Source organism: Glossina fuscipes, unplaced genomic scaffold, assembly GCF_014805625.2.
Source record: "Glossina fuscipes isolate IAEA_lab_2018 unplaced genomic scaffold, Yale_Gfus_2 59, whole genome shotgun sequence".
NCBI classification, from domain to species: Eukaryota; Metazoa; Arthropoda; class Insecta; order Diptera; family Glossinidae; genus Glossina; species Glossina fuscipes.
In genome coordinates, this window is record NW_023998431.1 from 362,770 (window position 1) to 385,913 (window position 23,144).

The window sequence follows — 23,144 nt, forward strand, 5'->3', positions numbered from 1 at the left end:
TCCTTTTTAACGAGTACATAATTAATTAATTTTTCTCAGTTTATTTATTAATTTTTTGTTTCTTATATTTTAACACATGAGTTGTTCAATATTAAAGCGAATTATTTTCTATTCTGTATATTCATGTGCAAAAATCTTTCTTGACCTAATATTTTTATGATGTGGAATGTTTTCGGTTTTGATTTTTTGATTTTTTTGTTTTTTAATATTAATGCATATAGTATTTTGTTTTGTTTTTTTTTATTTTTTTACATATAATATAAATTTAGCGAAGTTTTATTTTTTAATGTTAATAAAATACAATTTATTTTTACATATTTAAATATATTATGTTTTTATATTCATAAGTATGTGTGCATTATGTTGTTAAAATTTGTGAGGGAAAAAAGAGAGAAAATTATTCATTTACTTTGTTTATTATTATTATTATTATTATTATATATATATTTTTTTCTATTATCATTATACAATTCTAGCTTATCTACCTTAATTAAAATGAAAGTGAAATGAAATAAAAAATAAGAAAAAATTAACTACACTTTCTCTACAATTGTAACTAAGCACGTATTTTTATTTATATTTGTGTGTTAATGAGAGCAATTTGGAGTTTTTTCTCTTGTTTTTTTGTTTTTTTACTAACTATGAGTATATAATGTGAGTGCTGCTGCTTTTTGTCCGATGTATTGATGTCAATGTTGCCTACTTAGGTAGCATGAGTACATTTTAAGAATATGAATATTTGCTTACATTCCAAATAGGTCGCTACTTCATAAAATTCCTTATTGAATGCTGTCATCATTGGAGTATTGCCAGACAAGTCACGTGCCTCAATATTAGCACCGGCTGCCACCAGCATAACACTTATATCACGTCTACCATGTTCGGCAGCGACATGCAATGCTGTTTGACCCCTGGGGAGAGGAACGGGAATAAAATTTAAATAAAAATTCCAGGCGATTACTTGTCGATAAAATCAACTATTTTCCATATTTTGCGAAATGAATATGAAGTGAATTCCAACAAATCCTTTTTTCTTTGCACTCTTTAAAAGGTGTGAAATTATAAATGAGTGATAACTGGCTATTCTTCTTTTTTTAATATACAATACCTTAGGCTTACTCTTTAAATATAATGAAAGAAAAAAAAAAAGAAGATATTATTTTATTTAACACTAATTTGTTTCATATTCACTTCTTCAATCTTTCTCTCTAGTAATGCAATGCAGTTTTGAGTATTTCGAAGGCAAAGAAACTATTTTTCGTAAAAACAATATTACATGGTGAGTGTACTGTAAACGTGATAAGCTCCGTCTACTTAAACATTCTATTACTAGAAAACGTTTTAAAATACACAGCACTTGGGGTACAGGATGTGTTAAGGTTGTACGGACGTATGTAAAACCCAGAACGATTTCTGATAGATTCACATTTTACTGTACGCATCGATTCAGAATCATTTTCTAAATGGATCTAAGCTCGTGTGTTCATCTGTCCATCTGATGTCTGTCCGTGTATTCTTAAATTCCACCTATGGCAGCAATTTTCAAAACATGCTCCTGAAACTTGGTAGACTGATCTGTTTTGGCCCAACAACGAACGCCATTGAAAAGTGGTGCGAATCGGGCTATCCTTTTAACCACTTCCCATATAACGCCTTACATTGAAAATTTGTTGTGGGAAAAAAAATTGTAATATTTGGTATTTCCCGGCAGGAATCGCTTAATAATGGTACTTCGTCATTTTAAATAGTGTGAAAAATTTGCATCAAATGGGACTGTTTTTCGAACTTCTTGCCATATAAACCGTCCTATGGAAACTGAAATTTTATCTGCGAAAAGGGCTTAATTTTGAATACTTTTCGATGAGAAACTCGTTCATAAAAATAAATTGATACAAAAATTATTCTTACCGCGTTGGGGATATGTAGGTCTATTTTTTGAATCCTAATCCATATAAGGGTTCTAATGAAAAAAAAACGCCTTACACGCCAAAAATATCTATTTTATAATATTTTTTTTATGATAAAAGTTCATCTTTAGTATATCAACCAAAGCGAATTTGGATCACATAGATTTATTCTTTAGACGGCAGCATACAACAAAGAGAACTTTGTCGTTTGTTATGGCCCAAGCAGCTGGAAAATAATAAAATCATTAACAAGTAAATTAACTTTCCTAAATTTAGACCACGTTGACATTTGAGTGTCCTCCAATATGAGGGCTTACTTGAAAATTATAATCTGTCGTGATCGAATCTTTTATACTCAACACCGTCATCTGGAAAAAGACGACAAACGTAAAAGAACTAAATTTTCATGCTCTATAATATGGAGTGACATGGAGTTGACATTTTTTATTTTCAATATAAAATCGTATCTCGCATAGGCGTGTCCTTTGAAAAGTTTAGGTCACTTTCAAATTTTTTTGCATATCTGTAAGCATTATGTTCATGTTCGCTAATGGAAGAATGTTCACCTCGTGCACTACACTGTTGAGCAGACGTATGGACGGACATGCTTAGGTACATTCCGAATTATAAACTCGCCAAGCGTTTATATACTTCATGACGTTTTTCAAGTTTGTTTCTGCGCGTTATAAAGGTATTGAAAAAAGGTTACATTTTGATACACTTTAATATTGGGTAGGCATGGTTTTTTTTTTCATTTTTCCGCAGCACCGCCCAAAGAAAGTTTCTGTACATTTATCTGCTGTAGTTCATGAATAACGAGTGAAAAACGAACTTTTTATTACTTTTGAAAAACAGAGCTGTTGTCAGTTTATGTGGCGTTATGGGCGTGTCCTTCGATCGATTTGGCCCATTAGAAAGACAGACAGACGTGCAACAAATGGTTTTACAACAAACATAGTTTATTCTCTTTAGCGTCTCGAGCTTAGCTACCATAGCCGAAAAATAATTAAATAATTAAAAGATGAAGCGAACCACGAACCGGTATACCATTATGCATATACAATTGCTCATATGAGGTAAATTATTCAAAGGGGAGTTTTGAGGTACATTTGCTGAAAGTTTATGTTCCCAACAGACAGACAAATAATTACACACAAAAGCAACAGATCGATTGCTCACTTTGAAAATATTAAACCGACCATTTAAGAGGATGTGTATGTGCTACACTTGTCGTTCTATTTGCAAAGTTCAAACGGAAGGACACCCCACAAACCGGTCGTACTTAGCAGGAGCAGTATTTATATCGCGAGCTGTCTATCTGATGTTGATTGAATTTAAAGGTAAACCACTTGATCTTAGTTTCATTTTTCATTTCATTTATTCATTTATTAAATGACTTTAAAGCCATATGCCTATTACATAGTTATGAGTATACAAGTCAGCTAGATGGCTGCTCATGTAATCGTCTTGCACCCTAAGCTCCGCAATCATCAATTCCTACCAGCAGCAAAATATCTATATTATAAGTTTAGCAGTGCGGTCAATTTTCTTTCTAAACCTATTCAAAAAACTATCGAAGAATTTCATACTCAAGGCTAAGGCATTCCAATATCTAGCAATATGAACAGTAAAAAATATTGCTTGGCTGATGAGCTCATCAGCTTGTCTAGCTAGACAATCGTGGTATTAATGTGAACGGCTTTCTATTCGATCTAGAGAATTGCACATGTTCAATTAAAAGGCTTCGGGATCGCAGGAAAGAAGTAGTAGATATGGCCTGTTATACGGTTAACAATACTTTGAAGCGCATCTAAGTTATGCCTTGGCATTCAGAAAAGACTTGAATACAATAGTTAAGGAGGGAATATGCAATGGCATCTTTAACCTTTAGAAGCACATATAGCACAGTTTTTGAAGCGTGAAACAGAGATTAAACGTTGCTAATGTGGTGCCCAAAGTTGAGTTTGCGATCATGGGTTACCCTAAGACATTGCATTGAAAGTACGAGATGAATCGAATACGCAGATCTTTTCATATTGAGATTTTTTTAATCGCTTCAATTTGGATGCGGCTTGATTAACTAAAGTTGGGCTTGACTTGGATACTGGTATTGAGAGTTATGAGAGTCATGGAAGTCGCGAAACATCATTGCCTGCAAATACTGTAATCAGGCTTCCAATTTAATGAAAGCGAGTATTACTACAGCTATTGCGCATAACACTATTCGAATATTAGTCACGTTAAGTACTGCTGACAATCAAACGTCGTCACAACATCAATTTCAGTCCAAAAAGGTCAGATGACTTCGTTCGGCAACGCCTCCACACGCTGTCGACAGTCGAATCTGCAGCACTTTTGAAAACGTACGGCAGGCTTTTGAAAGCATATTCGACTATTTCTCTTGGTTTTTTGCCCATTTAGCTCAGTCGGGCAGCTGAAAGTGACTCTCATCAATCAGAATAACTTTGTTTAAAAATTCATAATCCTGTGTTGTGTGCATTCCTAGCACACAATCACACAAGCCGAGAATATGCGGTGAAAGCATTTGAAAACTAACTGGTTGCTAAAGTTGTAGCAGACTGATAGCTCAAATATGACGAAGAATTTAAAATGTCACTGCTTGTTAAGAGATTCTCTATTACTTTAATTTGCAAAATGATAAATTTTGAAATAATTCTTGGCTTGATTGACTGAGTGTCGGTCGGACCCGTTTGCGATGTCCACTGCGGCTTAGTTGAATATTGATAGCACAGAACATTGATATCATGGAGTATGTGTTATGTGAAAAGGTTTAATTCATAATTGCGAATTTTGAGATTAGATTTCTTAATAATCCAACGGTGGGTGTGTCTCTTTACGTATATATTCTAATTACGCGTTTATTAGTTGATCATTGCAATAGGAATAAACGCATGGATGAATAAGATTCGACTGACTACTGAACTAGCGTAAACAGCGGTAGCATTGTTGCCATTTTTCGATATTCCAGAGGTCAATCATTTACATAATTAGTTTGAGATTGTAGAATAGTACATCTCGTTTCTATACTGCTTTTGGGGATTTCTAAAGAGTACAATGTGACCGTGAACTTAAAGCAATTTTACTTATCGCGCATTCTATTTAGATATTTAAGGGTAGGTTGGCGTGCAATATTTGCCAGCTCGTTGCACAATTCTTAACAGGTGCGATATTTCCTCCGTAGAGGAAAGATTTTCTTTCTTCATTTGTTTTTTCTTTTTTTTTTTCCAAAGTTGGACTTTTTATCTATCTTTTATCTTTTTCATTATATTTAATGTATTTGGTAATTAATGAGCGCTTCTAATGAAACTCATTTCAAACACGTTATGGTAACATGTTCCATTTTGTTTAGTAATTTTACCTAAAACGCACATGCAATGAAAACCTTTATATTAGGCCAAAATTATGTGAACATTACAAAAATTTATGTAATTAATTACCTTTCATTATCTGCCATATTAATAAGACGACGTGATGCACGCAATATAGTGTACTTAACAATATCCTTATGATTATATTTGCAGGCAAAATGTAAAGCAGTTTGCCCTTTTTTATTGGCTGATTGCAATGAGTATCCTTGTTCATGTAGTGCACGTAACTAAAAGGGAATAAAAAAAAAAGAATGAAATAAACAAAAAAAAGAAAAAAAATATAAAACCATTTATATACCTATCTACTATCGACTATGTAAAACAGTTTACACCTGTTTTATACGGACAATAGGGAGAATACAACGTATAAACCTAAGGACATACATAAATTTGACAAAAAACTCTTGAAATTGATACAACAACGAGTTTAATAATAGTCGATAATGGCCGGGTGAGGCCGACCATTAAATACCCTACACCACATTGTTTAACACTTTTCTTAATTTTATTATAGAACACAAAAATTATATCTTGTTTCTACATAAGGCATATTTTTCACGTGCGTATTTATGATGAAGCAAGCCCAAAAGGCAACCTAATGTAGTACATAAGGCAGGACCAAAAAAATAAGCCGAAAAGGTCCAAATTTGGTACAGTTATTTTTTATGTTAAGTTATTATTATGATATAATTTTCATCGTGAAACATTAAAAATTATACCGTTTTGTCGTATGAAATTCAGTTTTCGCTATATAAGAGAAGATACAAAAATTGCCCCAGCCGGTCCAAAGTTTTAATACCAATTTAGAATGCCGAAATATTACTTATTGCTTATCCACCTTTGCCGAGAAATTTTGAAAATTGCAATATGTTTCCATATAACGACTTTTCAGAATAGGGCGTTATATGGAGATTGGTTCAAAAAGTGGATCGATACAAACTATTTTCAATAGCATTTGCCCCCGGGTCGAACCCCGTCATTGTACCAAATTTCATCAAAAATTGTGACCTACATGTTGAACACAGATTTACATGGACAGATATGAGACGGACCGACAGGCTTAGATCAATTGAGATAATGTTTCCCTATCGATTGGTATAATAGACGATGGATCTATCTTAAGCCTTTCTGTGTGTTACGTACGATCGCACTAATTTAATATACTTTTGTACCACAAGTCGTGTAGTGTATAACAAAGGATAGTATATAGTTTAAAAAAAAAAAAAAAAAAAAAACAACAACACAAATAAATAAATAAATAATTAAATATAAAACATTAATATAACGAAAATAAAACAACTACCATAAGTAAGTCGCCACTTTGAGCTGCTAATAGTACGGCATCGGAAGTTTGCTCCAAAACAGAACTTTCCATAAAGAAATAAAAAGTTTTTGTATAAGAAAATTGCAATAATAGAGTAATGAAAATTGTTTAATTAATTGAAAATAGAATTGTTTTGTTAAAAGACTTATTCTTCGTATAAACTGAAAGTAAGTTCAATACCTGAATCCATAACCAAAAACCTCTTCATTGAAACTGAATAAACGATCTTCTCTGCTGCATGAGTTCAAGAAAATAATTACAGTAAGATATTTTATTTAAAGACAATTATTCTCTAAAAAGTTATCTCAAGTCTTATGGACTGTTCAGACCGACTCTTAATTGCGAAAAAGAAAAGAAAAAACTACGTTGTATAAATTGAACTTGAATTTTTTTTATGAAATATCGGATTTTATATAAATAAAACAAATTCGATTTGGACAATTGTGACAAAGAAATAAAAAACAGAAAACACATAAGTCGGCGATGATCGCACTATTAAAAACTCTGCTAAATCAATTTACAGAACGACTTTTCAAATTATGGAAAGTGGTCGAAAAAGAGGTACGATGCGAACCATTTTTAATAATGTTCACCCTTGACCTAAAACATGTTAGTGTACAAAATGCTATTAAAATATCTGAAATATTGCGATCTGTAAGCTGAATACAAGAAAATAAAACGACGACGAACAGACAGACAGAGCGACAGACAAATTTAGAAGCGATTCAGAAAATGATTCTGAATCGATCGGTATAGTAAAAGGTGGGTCTACCTCAAGTCATTCTACGTGTTGTGCATGCATTCGCACATACTAAATACACCGTTGTACCAAATATGGTGTAGGATATAAAAAAATAGTTTTACAAATTATCATGATCTCTGGCTTGAGATTTGAATGTCAAGACCTGCGCTCTTTTTTTGCCAATAAATTCATTTGCAGCCGTGGTTTAGTGGTTGATCAACTGTGGGTGAGAAGAAGCGATGAACAGGTAAATAAAGTCTTTCTAGTCCCATTACACTTTACATTACAGGATGAGCGAAAAGCTTCAGATTTTGATTGTAATCTTTCAAAAATCATTTATAATCATATCATAGGTGATAAGTCTTGGTATCGTGGTCATTGGCATTGCGTTTCATATTATTTAACAATTACTCTCAAAATCCTGTATATATTAGTTTGGGGAAAAAGAAATCCATTATTTTTATATGAATTTCAGGACTTTATTTAACATGCTTCGGATTGTCCGATTAGGGTGAAATATGCACCGTTTTGTTGTACGATTTGTTGCCATTTTAAAGGTAACTTCAAAATGCCTCTCTCATAGAAGTCCTGGTCTCTATTTGCAAAAAACTCTAGTAGTCGATTTTCACAATCCTCCCTAGATTCCAATTTTTTATCATTAAAGAAATTTTGCAATGCAAGAAAAAGATGATAATCGCTTGGTGCCATGTCCGGACTGTATGGCGGATGCATTAAAACTTCCCAACCAAGCTCCCGAAGTTTCTGGCGAGTCATTGTAGATATGTGTGGCCTAGCGTTGTCCTGGTGGAACACGACACCTCTCCTGTTATACCAATTCTGGCCGTTTCTGGTCAATCGCTATCTTCAAACGGTCCAGTTGTTGACAGTAGAGATCAGAATTTAGCGTTTGGCCATATGGAAGCAATTCATAATAAATAATCCCCTTCCAGTCCCACCAAACGCATAGCAACACCTTCCTGGCCGTTTGAAGTGCTTTACCGCTCTTTGACCACGATCGTTTTCGCACAGGGTTATCGTATGTGATCCATTTCTCATCTCCAGTCACCATCCGTTTAAGAAATGGGTCTATCTCATTCCGTTTGGCCAAGGCTTCGCAGATGGAAATTCAGAGCATAAATCTGAAATTGTTTGATCGATACTTTACGAGAAATCTATCAGTGCAGCCATCTACCGTAAAAATAATGGATTTCTTTTTCCCCAAACTAATATATATATATATTGTGTAGGAGCCGCTTCTTGCAAATTTAAAAGTTAACCTCGTGTGACTCTACCAAGATAAGCCGAGCCTCATAAGGTTCGTTTGCGTCGCAAATATTTCGAAGTAAATGTTGGCCTCTTATTGCGGAAGAATTGCTTATATCGCTATTTTGCCTATAAACAAAGATAATTGGAATGATCAGCTTCGATGTGGGCCGAAATGTTTAGAGAAATAAGATCAAATTTTTTCAGAAAGTTCATGCTACACAACGCCTGATGCCGGATCACATAAGTTGCTATAGATGATCAAGGCCATAGGGATTTGGACGCAATAAAAAACTTTCTAACTTTGAACATTGGCTGCGTAAGTATGCGCTAATCCAAGCACCCGGTCGCGATGGAAAAGCGAAGAACTCACCAGATTACGAATACTCCATTATACTGCAAGTACTAATATCTGTGGATGTGTAGTTAGAGACTTTTGAGAACATTTCCGCGAAATCATAACGTGATAACGAACGCTTTATTATCCGAGCAACTGGATGCAATTCGTCGAGTTAGTTGATGCGGGTTTTCTTTCACCAACGTCTTCAAATTTTTGTTATTTATTTCCATTGGAAGAAGTCCCACTTTCAGGCGAGTCATCTCTATCAAAACTGTCTGTTCGTATGTAGAAGTCTTGTCGTAATCAGTACAACCCGCTTCAGTTGCCCTAAGTCTAAGTTTGCGCGAATCGCAGTACTAATAATGTAGTTTTGAATAGCCTTGAGGGTAATTTTCAATATCAACCACTTTCAACCGTTTCTTTTTTTTGTTTTTTGGATTCGTTGAGTACGTTGTGTCACTTTTAGATGCAAATTCTTAATCGATATCTACAATGGTTGAGAGTCACTTGCTCCACTACAAGTCTACATTCATTTCGTATGCAACACCCAGAAGGACATGAGGTAAACTCATTTTTTGTTATGGGGAACGATTCAGAATCACTTTCTGCGTAGCTTCTACGCTTGTCTGTCCCTCTGTCCCTCTATCCGTCTATTCGCTTTGTTTACTTGTGTTCAATTTTTGCGTCGCAAAATTTGAGATAATTTTGATACACTTTAGCATATTGGCGTGTTTTAGCGCAAAAACGAACGCTATTGAAAATGGTTCGGTTCGGACCACTTTCTAATATAATTCCTCATTTTGAAAAGTCCCTATAGCAATAATTGTAGGGTGGTGCACAACCGCAGTTCACTGCAGTGGTTTTTCCTTGTTTCTAATGATCTTATTTTTAAAACTTGGTTAGTTTCATTTTTGCATTGAGTTTTCGATTCTTTCGAAGCTGCAATCGTAAGAAAGACATACGACCAACGAACACCTACACAAACAAGTCTAGGTCGATTCGGAAACTTACTTATCAAGGATATGTGTAACTATTCTGCGGACACTTCCAGCGAAATAATAAGTGCATTATATAATCATTTTTGTGATGGGGACAGCAAGCACAAAAGTTATAGTCGCTTCAAAGATTTCTGTCAGATTCCAATAAATTGTTTCACAATTAAATCCATTTTAAATCCAATTTTGAATTTAATTTTTTTGTATGAAATGAATTCGAACAATAATAAACGATTGCGACTGTGGCGAATGGTACGACAAACCCGGCATTACACAAACATCCTTAGTCGTCATAGTCATCATAGCGATGATTGTGATCTATTATGAAAATCCGATATCTCATTATAAGAATTTGTATAAAAAAGATATAATAAGAAGCAATCGAGCAAAACTTTCTTGGTTTCGTGGACTTGCGATTGAATTTTTTAAGAAATTTTTACTTTTAGCGTTTCTACATAAAGCATTTATTATTAACCGAATCGAACTGTTTGCATTACCTCTTCCATTTTTGAACTTTAATTGATCTGAAGCCCATTTCTAATTCATCGTCATCTTTAGCCATTAATTAAAATGAAAAAATGAAAATAACAAAAATATCCGAAATAAAAATAAAAGTGTAGATAAAGAAAATTGAAATAATAGTGACAAAGCAAGATTATTTTAGAGAACCTACCTATACCCCCCCTTTAGATCAATAGGAATCTACTTATTATTGGGATGAAGTGGGGAGGAAGAACTTTAAGATATCGGTATACGGTTTAGTCTTTGCTGTCACTACAAATTTAAACGTAATTCACATATGAAGTAAACATTTTTTAGAGTTGATAGTAGAAAACACAGAGAAAAAGCTTAGCATATACTTACACACTGTGCGTTTTTGTATAGGTATGCCAGCAAGGACTAAGCTGTATGCTGAAATCTTGTTTATAAATATTTACTTGAATGCTTGCTGCGCGTTTGAGTTTTAATATTTAAATATATATATTTTTTCTTTTTTTTTTTTTAATTTGTTCTAAATTGTTCGCCCTCATAAACAAAAAAAAAAAAAAAGAAGAGAATTGTAACAATTTTTTCTTCATTTGCACGGGGACTTTTTACGGTAATAGAAATGACAAAACATTCGTTTGTTGGCATAGGGTAAAAGCATACCAGTACTACCCGAACGTTCTCCATGTTCGATATTGCGGCGATCATTTTGTGTTTGACGCTGAGAGTAAGCAGCAAAGGAACGTTCTTGATCGGGCGTCTGTGGCATGGTGGCTGCTTCATGATCTAATATATACAGTTCATCAACGGCAATATCACAAATATAGTGCAAATGTTCTTGGGCGCGATCAATACGAAAATAATGCTCAGCTGTGCAGCCTAAAAATGAAAAATATTTTATAAATTATATCCGATTTGTGAAATTTATCTTGCATACTCAACACCTAAGAACAAAATTTATCTTTATTTCGCAAATTATAAGGATATTAAGGGATCGAATGTCGATAGATCAGTGCATTGCATTGTAATAGGTCATATTGAAAAGTCTCCGCAGTTTCGAGCTTCTTTTTGTAGCCTGCTCTTTTCAAATGTTTTCAAACCGTCTCCACCACTTGCGAAATTTCGTCGACTATCTTCAGTGGCTGCGAGCTGCATCTTTGACATCGAAATTTCCAGACCGCAATCGGACAAACCGCTCTCCGCTCTGGGTTCTTCGTTCACTTACAGCATTTTCACCTCACACTTCACAAAATTTTCGGCGTGTTTTTGCATGTTTTACCTACTTTCTTAGTAAAAAAGCATCACATAGCTTATTTCTTTAGATATTTCACTCAATTTTAAATCAATGTAACTTTTTATATGAGCAAAGAGTTGGAAAACAATCTACTCAACTCAAGATGTAAGCTGAAATGTCACCTTTTAAGCACATGTTCGTTTGAGACAATCAGATGAGAGTTGCCCGATATATAGGCATCAACATCATCCCGGGGAAAAAACTGCGGAGAAATTTCAATATGACCTAATGTATAACTTTAGTGTTCCTGTAAGTTTCTAACGAAAGCATTTTTTAAAATATATTCAGAATTCTATAAAAAACTATCGCAGGTTTTTTTTTTTTTTTTTTTTTATATCACACAGTAGTGTGTTGTTAAAGAAAGGAGACTGTAATAAAGAAGATTTTCACAATCGAATGCATGAAACTTTATTAGAGATACATTTTTCGTTAATCCCTTGATGACTTTCAAAGTTTAAATAATAGGCATAAACAAGAGAAGCCCATTTAAGATAATCGAGTATATGCATATTTTGTAAGATCTTCGCGGCGAATAGTTGCGTGTTATAATGAATAAATGGTGATGAGTATAATCAAATAATAAATGTTGTTTTCGCCCGAAAATATGATTTACACATTTTTTTTTTTTTTTTTTTTTGAATCAACAATAAGATATTTTCATTCACAAATGCAAACAATTGCAGTGGTTTTAGTTACAAAATGGTTTTAAAGTAAAGGATTATAATTTAAGAAAGACATATGGTCAGTTTATTAAGCGTTACATTAGTTAAGTTGACCGATTATATGTCAATTGTCCTGCTTTTAAGAAAAGCGGGCTCCATTTTAATTTACTTAAGAAGCACAATTTTTCTTATGTCAAATATTCAATCACATATTCGATATTCATAATTTTCTACGACTATTGAGAGTATCTTTCATTGAGAGTTTGCTCTACGAAAAAAGTATGCCTTCAGCCAGCCGCATAGCTGCTGAGGACTTCACCTATAAGAATCAAATATGATTTGTGGTTTAAGCTCTCATATGCAGTTCCTTAATTTTGCTGCTTGAATGTACCTTGTGGGGGATGGAGACATGATGAAATCTATACCAAGCAATTAGTTTCTTTTTCATACGCACAATTACGTACGATTATCGGAGAGTAAATGCATAATAATAGTAAATTAGTACAAGTGCCCCTAATGTTGCTATCACTAAAGCGGAGTTTTTTTTGCAAAAAAAATGTGCGAATAATTTGAAAACATTTTCATTTCGATTCATTGTCCTAAGATTGAATGGTAGAATTAAACGACTTAAGCTATCATTGACCATAGAAGGATGTAACTTGTCTTCGCATGTTTTCCGCTTATTTACTAGAAACCACTTGCGTAGAGAAGGACGATAAAAAAAAAAACTTTTATTGTAACGGTGTTTGGTTTAAATTCAGACTTTTCTTCTTTTTTTCCAATTTTTTCAAAAGTAAATCATATTTTTGTAATAGCATAATTAAATTCGCTTACAATCAATGAAGCACCAATCCTGTGATACCCGAGGATAGGCTATCGATTCCTCAAATTTGGCGTTCAACATATTTCGTACCTGCTCCAGATCACATTGAGATTCAATTTCTATTCTACCCAATTTATTGGCCACCTTACGTAACATATCTTTGTCATAATGATAACGCTCATATTGATCCATGCTTAGCCGTAATATGATCAATTGTAGTTTCTCCAACGGATTGACTCTACAAAAAGAAGAATTTCATGGTTGTTTTTTTATTTTTGCTTTGAAATGATTTAATACTAAATAAATAGACGAGTATATTAAATAAATACAGAGAAGGTGCGGCAATTAATCCAATTCATGCCCATTGAATAAGTGAGTACAACGAAATTAATCTATTTATCGTGTATTTGCATATGTAAGTGTGCAAGCGTATATTCGTTTATCTCACACCTTTCATTTTCCTATTTAATTAAAAAAGAATTCAATACTTTCTATAATATACTGTACATATAAATTGATGAAGTCGGAGAAGTTTCGCTTGCAGTGTAAAAAGAATTGCGGTTTAAAGACCACAATGAAACACTAAATTGAATTAAAATGAAATTGAAATGTAAATTATTTATGGGTTATAAAACATTACAAGAAAAATGGGACTTCCATATGCGCTGAAAGTGATTTCAACAGTTTTACGATGGAATACATATGCACGCCATTCTGCTTATAAACATTTTCAATATTCAGTGCACGCATATAACTGTTTCGTATTAAAAAAAAAAAAAGAAGAAAACAAAATGTAAAAAGTAAAAAATGTATAAATGAAATCCATACATAACTGAAATGAAAGAATTGAACGGATAGTATGCATGTGACAACAATAACCGCAAGGATATGCTATACGTATGTAGGTTAATACTTTAATGCCGGAGTAAAAGTACTTAAAAGGAACCGAGCAACAGCAAGTTGCTCTAAAAGGAAATGAATGAAAGTTGTTGGCGGTTAAGAAAAAAAAAAAAAAAAATTAAAGAAAAAGAAAGCAAAAACAAAAAAATGAAACCGGACCTGACGAGCACGTTGGAAATGCACTAATATGCGCGTAAAAAAATCGTACACGCAAGGTGAAATCCATAAATGACCTGCCATTGCCGTGCATATACCCATGTGCACGCGTACTTGTATACATATTAACCTATGCACACGTATACAATAAATCGATCAATAAATCCCAGGACTAAGTAGGAAATTTTTGCGAAAATAAATTTTATGTACCCATAACAGTCCAATGCTTCTCAAACATCTGGGTGACTTTTTGTGGAAGGGTTTGTGAAGACCCTCAATATATGAATCCATTTTCGGTTTCTTTGAGGCAACTTTTCAAGATTTGCAAACAGAGAACATATGGTATCGAGGCAATTCGATCTCGAATTTATGCAATTTTGCTATACCTGTTATGCAGGCTATTTGTGATATGTGTGCCATTTTATTGTGCTGTGAGTAAGCGCTTTACTCATTTAAAAAGCATGTCTCTCTAGGGAATACATTCGCTTTTCATATCCTTAGAATGTCAGCTGCCGCTTGTAATTTCATTTCTATTTTATTTTGTTTTTGTTTTCTGATGTAAACAATCCTTTCGGGCGTTCATTGCGTGCAGCATCATCGGTGCCCGTACGGCGTCGTTTAAAGCCGAGAAGAGATACCAGAGCATTTTTCTAGGGAATGCTGAGTTTGAATGGTATTTCTTCCCATCAAAAATTAATATTTAATCAACGCATGAAATTCGTTATTAGAGGGAGTATACCTTGCAAATAAATGATCGAAATGACATGAAATTTTGACGGATGTCATTTGAGCGCTTGTGAATTGTTTCATTTACGTATCAGTACCGGGAATTATTGATTAATATGTCATATATATATATATTGCACACCATTAAGTTTCGCCACCGTTCGGAGGTATTAAGTGTCCATCAATAACTTGCATTCACATACAACAATGAAAATGCTCGCGTCGCATTTAAAAGTCGTTTACTTTGACGTAAGTAATGTCCGTACATCTAGTCACGTGTATATGTACACATACATACAGGTACATCTATATATACATACATAGACTATGAAGCACTTACGCATCAGTACAAGTAAAGGTCAATAACTTTTATTTTATTATTCTTTTTTCCTTACAAACACTTATCCTTATTATTACGTAACAGATATATAGGTTCTTAATGTAATTGATCCCGTCATTTATTGCGTCTCTCATAGAAAACAATACCGGAAATTGACGTGAACTGCATGCTTTATATATTTATTTATTTAGTTTTTTGCTTCCTAAAGTACCTAAACACCTTTACAGCAACTTGTGGTTATTGGGTATGTTCTACTTACTGAACGTCAGCACGGCCTTGTTTGCGTTTGGCAAGCATAACGGCTTTATTTAACAATTCCATTTCAATAATAGAGGGTTTCACTCGACAGGCTTCGCCATCCACTTGCATCGGTATAGTGCGATTGGTGACAATGCGTGCCGTACGACATTGGCATATACAAGTGCCATGCATACCTGCTTGCAGCATCGGCAATTGATAGGTGGTCAAGCCAACAACCTCCATAAGACCGTCATCGATGGCGGCCTTTGATTGGCCAAACGAATCATTCCATGGATGTGTGCCGCCACCGTAACTAAAACCAAACGTAAAAAACAAAATCAAAATCAAATTAAAAATAAATAACAATAACAAATATGTATAAAGCATGCATATATATAATATCTAATTAGATTTCAAAGTATAGCTCACCTAGGAATATTTAAGAATAATACAGCATGGCATCCAGCGTCCTTTAGCTTAGCCGTATAATCAGTGCCATCGCATTCCAACGTAACCCATTGTGATAGGTTACGATATTGTCGTAAAATTAAATCTTTACCACCCATTTGCCCATAATACATTTTATTACGTAAACGTGAATTGAATTTTTCTGGATGAGCTTCTCTAGCCTCATGAAATTCCAAAGCAATATGGGCATCCACACCGAATGAAAAATAATTATTAATCACATTCAACGGTACATTATCTTTACTCTTGTCTACTTGATCGTCGGCGACGTCTTCATTCGTGGTGACCCTTAAACGCCAACGATCCATTAAAACACACTGCGACATACCAATTTCGCGTAATATTTTACCGATAGGCTCATCGGTATAACCCTAATGTCAAAAATCGACATTGATTCAATGGTTAGGTGCAAATCATGTTATATCGTTTATATTACTTACACCGCCCCAACCTAATGCTCTGGCTAAGTCGTTACCGGTGCCTAGCGGCAAAACTCCAACTGCCGGAACCGGAACTATGGGCGGATTCAATTGATCCAAAATAGAGAGAACCCAACCAACAGTTCCGTCACCACCACAGGCCAATACTCGTAAATTGGGAGCTTTACGAAACATTTCCAAACTGAAATGAAAAGAATAGCGAGAATTTTAAGTAAGGCATTGTTCATAGATAATATGTGTTAAGCAAGTTTTTTTTTTTTGCAAACACTTTTTCGAATTTTTCAATAGTAATGCGATAGTTAAATACAGTTTCGAAAGCCGATTAAATAAGTTTGCACGTTGCTCCGAAAACCAGTAAATTCACAGACATCGATCCTTCGATTTCCGCTAAACAAGTTATTACGTGTGTCTTAGTCTACCGTTTTTATTCTTTGGTTGGTAGACGAGCAGGTAAAAATTGCGACTACCAAGTGCGGTAGAGCTTTCTTTCTTTGATTATAGCTTTTAGTCGGTAAAGGTTTAACACTTGTCGATTTGACACACACGCACCAGGCTGCGGTTCACCACACTTATCTATATCTTCCCCTTGCATCTCTTCGCTCTAAGGATCACGGTGTTAAACGAATAGAGGGCTTGAATGAATGAAAATTTTACATATGTATGTTATTACATATATCAAAGGTATTTGGCTTATTTCGAGCGGGCTTCTACTCACTCCATTTCGTCACTCCGCCATTTATGATTTTCGTAAACTAAAGAGGGCAAAATTGTCCTATAAAAAAATTCTCGGGGCGAAACTTAATATAACCTGCAAATCGTTGAAAAGGCTATTAATAGAAGATTCACTATATGCTAGTTTTATTTTTTCAGAGGACAGCAGGGTATGACCATAGCACCTATGAAACTTTCGCCTTATCAACCTCATTTATGACATAGTGTAAAAATGTTGTCCTTTCGAATATTAATTAATTTACATAAAGTCATGTTTTGTTAATAATATTTTGCAAAAAAATTCTCGAAAAGTTCCATTTGTATTTTGAGTAAAATCCCTCTGAGACTTCGTGTAACAGAATTCAGTTAACGGCTTCACAGAGCTCTGCAAAAAAAAATTTTATTTTGTATCTTTGCTAGTTATACTTAAATAAAACTTCACACCCTTTTAAGTGACAATACATTTTATGAGCAATTCGAACAACGAAATAGTTTATGGTATTTTCATTACATTTATCTTTGTTCTGAAATCACGATTACGATCCTTAAACTTTGGCCAGAACATGAGACGTGGGCTTGAATTCTCTTTCACGTTTTCCGATAAATAAGAACTTTTAGCGACCAAACATTTATTTCGTTTATGGTAAACGCCTTTTATATGATATGTGAGAGAATGGAATAATGTTAAATAACATTTAATAATGTATCCAATGATTCGTTCTTCTCTAATTTACTTCGTATTTAGCTTTTAATCGTAAAAGTTAATTAGAAAATGTATTTAAATAAAAAAATTATCGAATCTGAGGAAAAGTATCGTCGCTTACAGAAATAATTTATGCAGACTGCATTTAATGCTTAGTCATGTTAATGGATTTTTAATACATTCGTTAGATAGTTGAGAAACTTTTCACTCGAAATTCTTTTTTATGTGTAATGCTTGTAAGGGGAAAGGTAACAGGTTAAGTTCAGTATTGAATTATATGACGATTTATAAAATTTGGAATTTCATCAAGTCTACCAAATCTTTAAATGATTTTGGCACGCCTCTTTTTATGCAGGACTAAAAAATACGTATAGCTTGAATGATCAATGTCTATGCAGCGTTTCAAACAACGGTTGTCTAGAAGAAATGTGTTCTTAAGAAGAAGCTTGCAAAAATCGAGAAATGGGCAAAGTGGGTGTAAAAATTTCTGCCTGAGGCGTGTAAGAAGGAAAAAGCTGAAGCCGAAAAGGATGAACCCGAATAGCTTGATTTATTGAACCACATACTAGCGGTCGATAAGTTTTGGATCTACTATCAAGTATCACATATCCAAAATGCAGTCACCTGTTTCGCGTCTTCGTCATCCGACGCTTTGCTTGCCAAAACGAAATTCAAAAAGCTTAGAGCTGCTGTGTTATGTGTGCATAAAGATTGAATCGTAAATATTGACATGTTGGACACATGACGTAATTTTAAACTAGGGTAGTTATTATTTTTTATTTATCTACGTTTGTATGAAAAACATTCGAAAAAATAAAGCATTTTCCCTAACACCTTTGTCATCAACACACGGCTTTCGATTCGATTTAGCTAGGGTCCCAGTTTGACACTTGATTTTTAAAAAGGAAATATTCCGAATATGAAAACTTTTGGTTTTTTCGCTCAATAGGAGTGAATCTCTCGAACATTTTAAAATATATTATCGAAATTAACCACACGTTAATCTAACGAAAGAGAGGAAGAATCTTGAGAATAAGTTTGTCCTTGTAGACATTAGGTTTGATGGACTTAGCGTCTCAAGAGATAAGCAGGGAACGAGCAACCATAACTAAATTGACCTCACTATGCACAGGCTTACTAAAAACATAAGGTCTACAATGTGTGAATAAATTTTATAAACTCACCCCATTTTTGGTCCACCTTGTGTTAAATCAAATACTTGTCGTGGATTTAATAGCTGTTGAAATTTTCCCAAAAGTTTCACACCTTGATTACCACCCGATTTCGGATTAATGAACACAATCACTGGTATCACTTCGGTTGATGGTATCGGTTTTACTATGAACGCTCGATGTTCTTTGCGTTCTTCTTTTTGTTGTTGTTGTTTGTTACGTTTATTGGCGTTTTTCATTTTTTTACTGGCGTTACTTGCGTTGTTTTTGTTATTAACGCGTATCGACGACTTAAAATTACCTTTGCTGGGAAGCTTTACAATCCAAGATGGTGGCACAATAATAGGTGCATAGTTGCCTGAAATGATATCAAATGTAAATAAGCATTATATGTGTGCGTGCCTATTTATACCGTATTGGAAATGAGATGAGCCTATATTAAGTCAGAAGGCTTTGCTTGATTTTTCAGCCAGCAGGTCTCAGGTAAACACACACATACGCACGCACACGTAATACAGTCAGATATATATATATATATATATATGTATATATGTAATGAGACTTTATTTTTTCAAACACCCGCGCTATGAAATCGATGTTTATATTTTTGTTAAATTAGTAATAGTGGCGTTGTTTTTGTTTAAGCAATTGTTTTTGGCGTTTTTGTTCTAGGTTTGTCTGTAGCGTGAAATTCACTAAATTGTTCCGCGTCATACGTATAAATCCAAGCTGCATTGCCAGTAACTATACATTTTAGATCATTATCACTAATAGAAAGCATTTCTTTTGACACTTGAACGCGACATCGTTTTTCAAATAAATTCAAAGCTTTTGAAACCAAACGAGAAGACACGGAGGCCCAAATCATCCTTAAACTCATATCTACAAGGTCTTTTTAAGTCAGTTGACATGTGATGAGTACGAGCTCTTTGACTTTGTGGATGTTTTAATCAGTAGTTGAGGTTGATGGTTCTCTTGAATGAGGTTTGGCTTCGACTACCTCGCGGACCTCGTTAAGTGATTCGTACCATTTAAAACCTTGTGATCTTGATAAACACTCATCGCGATAGCATTTTTGTAACACTTTTAACGCATCAAAGCAAGAAATTTTATCTTCTTGACAGAATTCTACGCAAATTCCTTGTTCAGTAGATTTTTCCATTCTAAAAATAGCTGACAACAAAATTGTTTAAATCAAAAAAAAGTAACCCAAGAGGCCACATGTCTCGAAATTTATGTCAGCTGTGCACAACAGTCATACCAGCTTACCAAAAATATATACACATCGATTTCATAGCGTAGGTATATTAAGGGAATATCATTACTTTTTATCCATAAGATAGAAACTATAATCAAATGTATCTCTTTGTGGTGGTAGTGGGTATAAAAATGCCAGTTATTCGGCTAGTCGGATCTCTTCGATACATGAAATAATGAATGAATTTTCTTCTTCTATTCTATAATCTACGGAATGTGGATGTGTACGGACTTGGAACATGAGCACTTTTTAGTATTTATAAGCTTCGTGGAAATTCTTAGGCGAATTTTTGCGTGTGGAGTATAAGTCGCAGCATTCGATTGTATGCCTGATTGTTGCCGCACATGCTTTCATATTTAACTCAAACGTCGCTCGCGCTCCAATTGCCGTAGATAAGATTGTTGGAAATAAGGAGAATAACACTGAGTTACTAAACAGTGTAAACTTAGTTTTTGCATGGCTAGGTTTTACAATCAAGTTAATATCGATTTTTCAGTCGCCTTGCATTAGTGCTTACTGCGAGTCGGTTCAAAAAGAAAAATATTTACACAAATTATGTGAAACGTGCACGTTTCTCTGAGCAGGATTGAACTGTTTGGATCAAAATTATAAAATAAGTTTATTATTATTACGAATGTCATCAAGTATGTTGTTTAGAAGCATTAGCGACCTCAATTGGAGAAGAGACTATAATAATTTCGTCACAATTTTTGTAACATCCAGAAGCAAACCTAAAGAGTTCTATAAAGTGCATATATTCACATAAGGGATATTTATTGAAAAGTAATTAAAACTCACGTGTAATGTAAGCGACAAGGTTTGACGACTGTACTGTTTTGTAACTTAACTCCAATTAACGACTGACTACTTGTTTCTCACTGCTTCTCTGCTACGTTATTTCGCTTGCTTTACTCTTAATTTACTTTATCAACTCTCACTGCACTTTACATTCATAACTTTCATACCATGTATGCAAATTTCATACTTGGTTTTTCTTAATGAGGTTCCGGCATTAAGAGCCAAGCCATCTACAGAAATGAATCCGAAGCCTGTTTTGACAAGTATTTTAAATTTCCTATATCATAGAGAGTTCTGAAGAGACGCAAAGAATTCATAGTGCGAAAGTGAATGTTGCGGAACGCACGAAGGATGCATTAATTCGCTCAATATTTGACAGGTCGTTAGTCATTATGCAAGCTGACCTTGTTAAAACGATGTACGCAATCCTCCTTCCTAAACGCAGTGGCCATAAGTGCTGATGGTATAAGCCTAAGTCTATATGGCTCTCAACATATGAAACATTTTCAGTTCTACTAAATTTACAACATTATCTTCCTAGACATTTATGGGGCTTTCCTCACAAACTGTGCTTTATCTAAACCTAAACCTTACCAGTTTCGGTTTTGTCAAAAAATTCTACTCATAAACAGTGTCCCTGCAGCGTTTCAGTGTTTATTGAAATAATTTTGTTAAAACTCCTCTTACGCCCATTGCCCTACTTATGTCTTATGCCTTAGTATACGCAATCTTGCAACTTTCACATATCTCTTAAAGCCAAATGCTAGCTATCGAATGACATGCAGTTTCCTATATCGTAACTCAAAGATTTGGATAGCGCTACTTTAAAACTCCAGCTTTGCAACAAAAGAAATCAATCTTTTCCAAACGACATGAGAAAGAGAGTTCCTTATTAAGAACACAACACAAAACATGTGTTATCTTAGGTTTAACCAACCAACCAAAAAAAAAAAAAAAACAATAAAAAAATTTTTTTTTTTCTAAATATTCGTATATTCCTTGGATTTATGTTTGTAGGCCTATAAACTACTTAGATCGTCTCATCACACAGAGTAACCGCACCGTTGTTTCACACACTTAAACCGAGTGCTTTTGTGTAAGCAAATGCTTTTCTTTCGCCTGTAATATTTCTGCATAAGTGAAACATTTTCTTCAGCTGCCTATCATCATCCAACTACTTATACATTATAGCGTAGAATGGGCTGGATAGATGGTAGTTGGAAATATAAGTGCTACCAGCATAAATGGCATGACTGAGTAGATAGGTAAGTGCAAGCATTGTCGTGCATCTGGCAGTTGACTGGCGTTAAGTGCAAAATCATACAGTTTCTAGCATCATATTGAGCTACCACTGGGACGAGGACAACAACATAATAACGGCAAATTTATGAAACCATCATCTGAACGATGACATTCGCTGTACTGGCTTGTGAGGTAATCTCACGTATTTTCTCAACTACTACTGCCACGCTATTACTCATGCATTCTACAGTAAATATATGCAAAAAAGTTGTTTAAAAGGTGTCATGTTCGTATAGATGTTTACGTACACACGTATTTAACATACACCTGAGACGCACAGCAGCGAGATTGAATACTTTTACTGACAATGGTTTTCGTCTGTTTTTTTTTTTTTTTTTTTTTTTGTTTTTCTTCTCACAAATTTCACATGCATATGGAGGTTTAGTCCTTTATTTTCCTTTGCAAGAGGAATAAGAAGGTAACTCAAAATTCTCTCACTTTAAATAGCACGCCATCAGCTCAGACAAATACTTTCAGATTATATAGCAAACAATGACGTTTAGCTAGATATTAGCTTTTGATCTATACATAGTACTGCTGTTATATATATTAATGTTTATGCGATATACTATAGTGTTTCTCTTGAGAATTTTCTCATAAGTTACCGCAACAATGTATTCATAATGTACGTTTTTCATTATTCATCTAGCGCCATTTACATGCATTTGCATAAAAAGATATATATATATATATATATATATATAT

General features: G+C 34.1%; 1 protein-coding gene across 5 annotated transcripts in view; it reads right to left on the minus strand.

Moving 5' to 3' along the window:
* Positions 1 to 62: 62 nt before the first annotated feature.
* The window catches only part of LOC119637282 (eye-specific diacylglycerol kinase), a 265,570-nt gene continuing 242,488 nt past the window's right edge, over positions 63 to 23,144 (minus strand). For 3 of the 5 annotated variants that reach the window (XM_038033204.1, XM_038033200.1, XM_038033203.1), the window contains 12 exons: positions 19,094 to 19,439; positions 16,496 to 16,676; positions 16,017 to 16,426; positions 15,607 to 15,900; positions 13,237 to 13,463; positions 11,110 to 11,325; positions 10,458 to 10,512; positions 6,801 to 6,854; positions 6,600 to 6,663; positions 5,366 to 5,523; positions 748 to 911; positions 63 to 145 (listed from right to left, as the gene is read on the minus strand). In XM_038033204.1, coding sequence (XP_037889132.1) covers positions 102 to 145; positions 748 to 911; positions 5,366 to 5,523; positions 6,600 to 6,663; positions 6,801 to 6,854; positions 10,458 to 10,512; positions 11,110 to 11,325; positions 13,237 to 13,463; positions 15,607 to 15,900; positions 16,017 to 16,426; positions 16,496 to 16,676; positions 19,094 to 19,439 — 2,213 coding nt within the window. In that variant the 3' untranslated portion in view covers positions 63 to 101. Of the gene's footprint in view, positions 146 to 747; positions 912 to 5,365; positions 5,524 to 6,599; positions 6,664 to 6,800; positions 6,855 to 10,457; positions 10,513 to 11,109; positions 11,326 to 13,236; positions 13,464 to 15,606; positions 15,901 to 16,016; positions 16,427 to 16,495; positions 16,677 to 19,093; positions 19,440 to 23,144 lie in introns of those variants that run through there. The other 2 variants (XM_038033201.1, XM_038033202.1) reach the window with 2 other exon arrangements.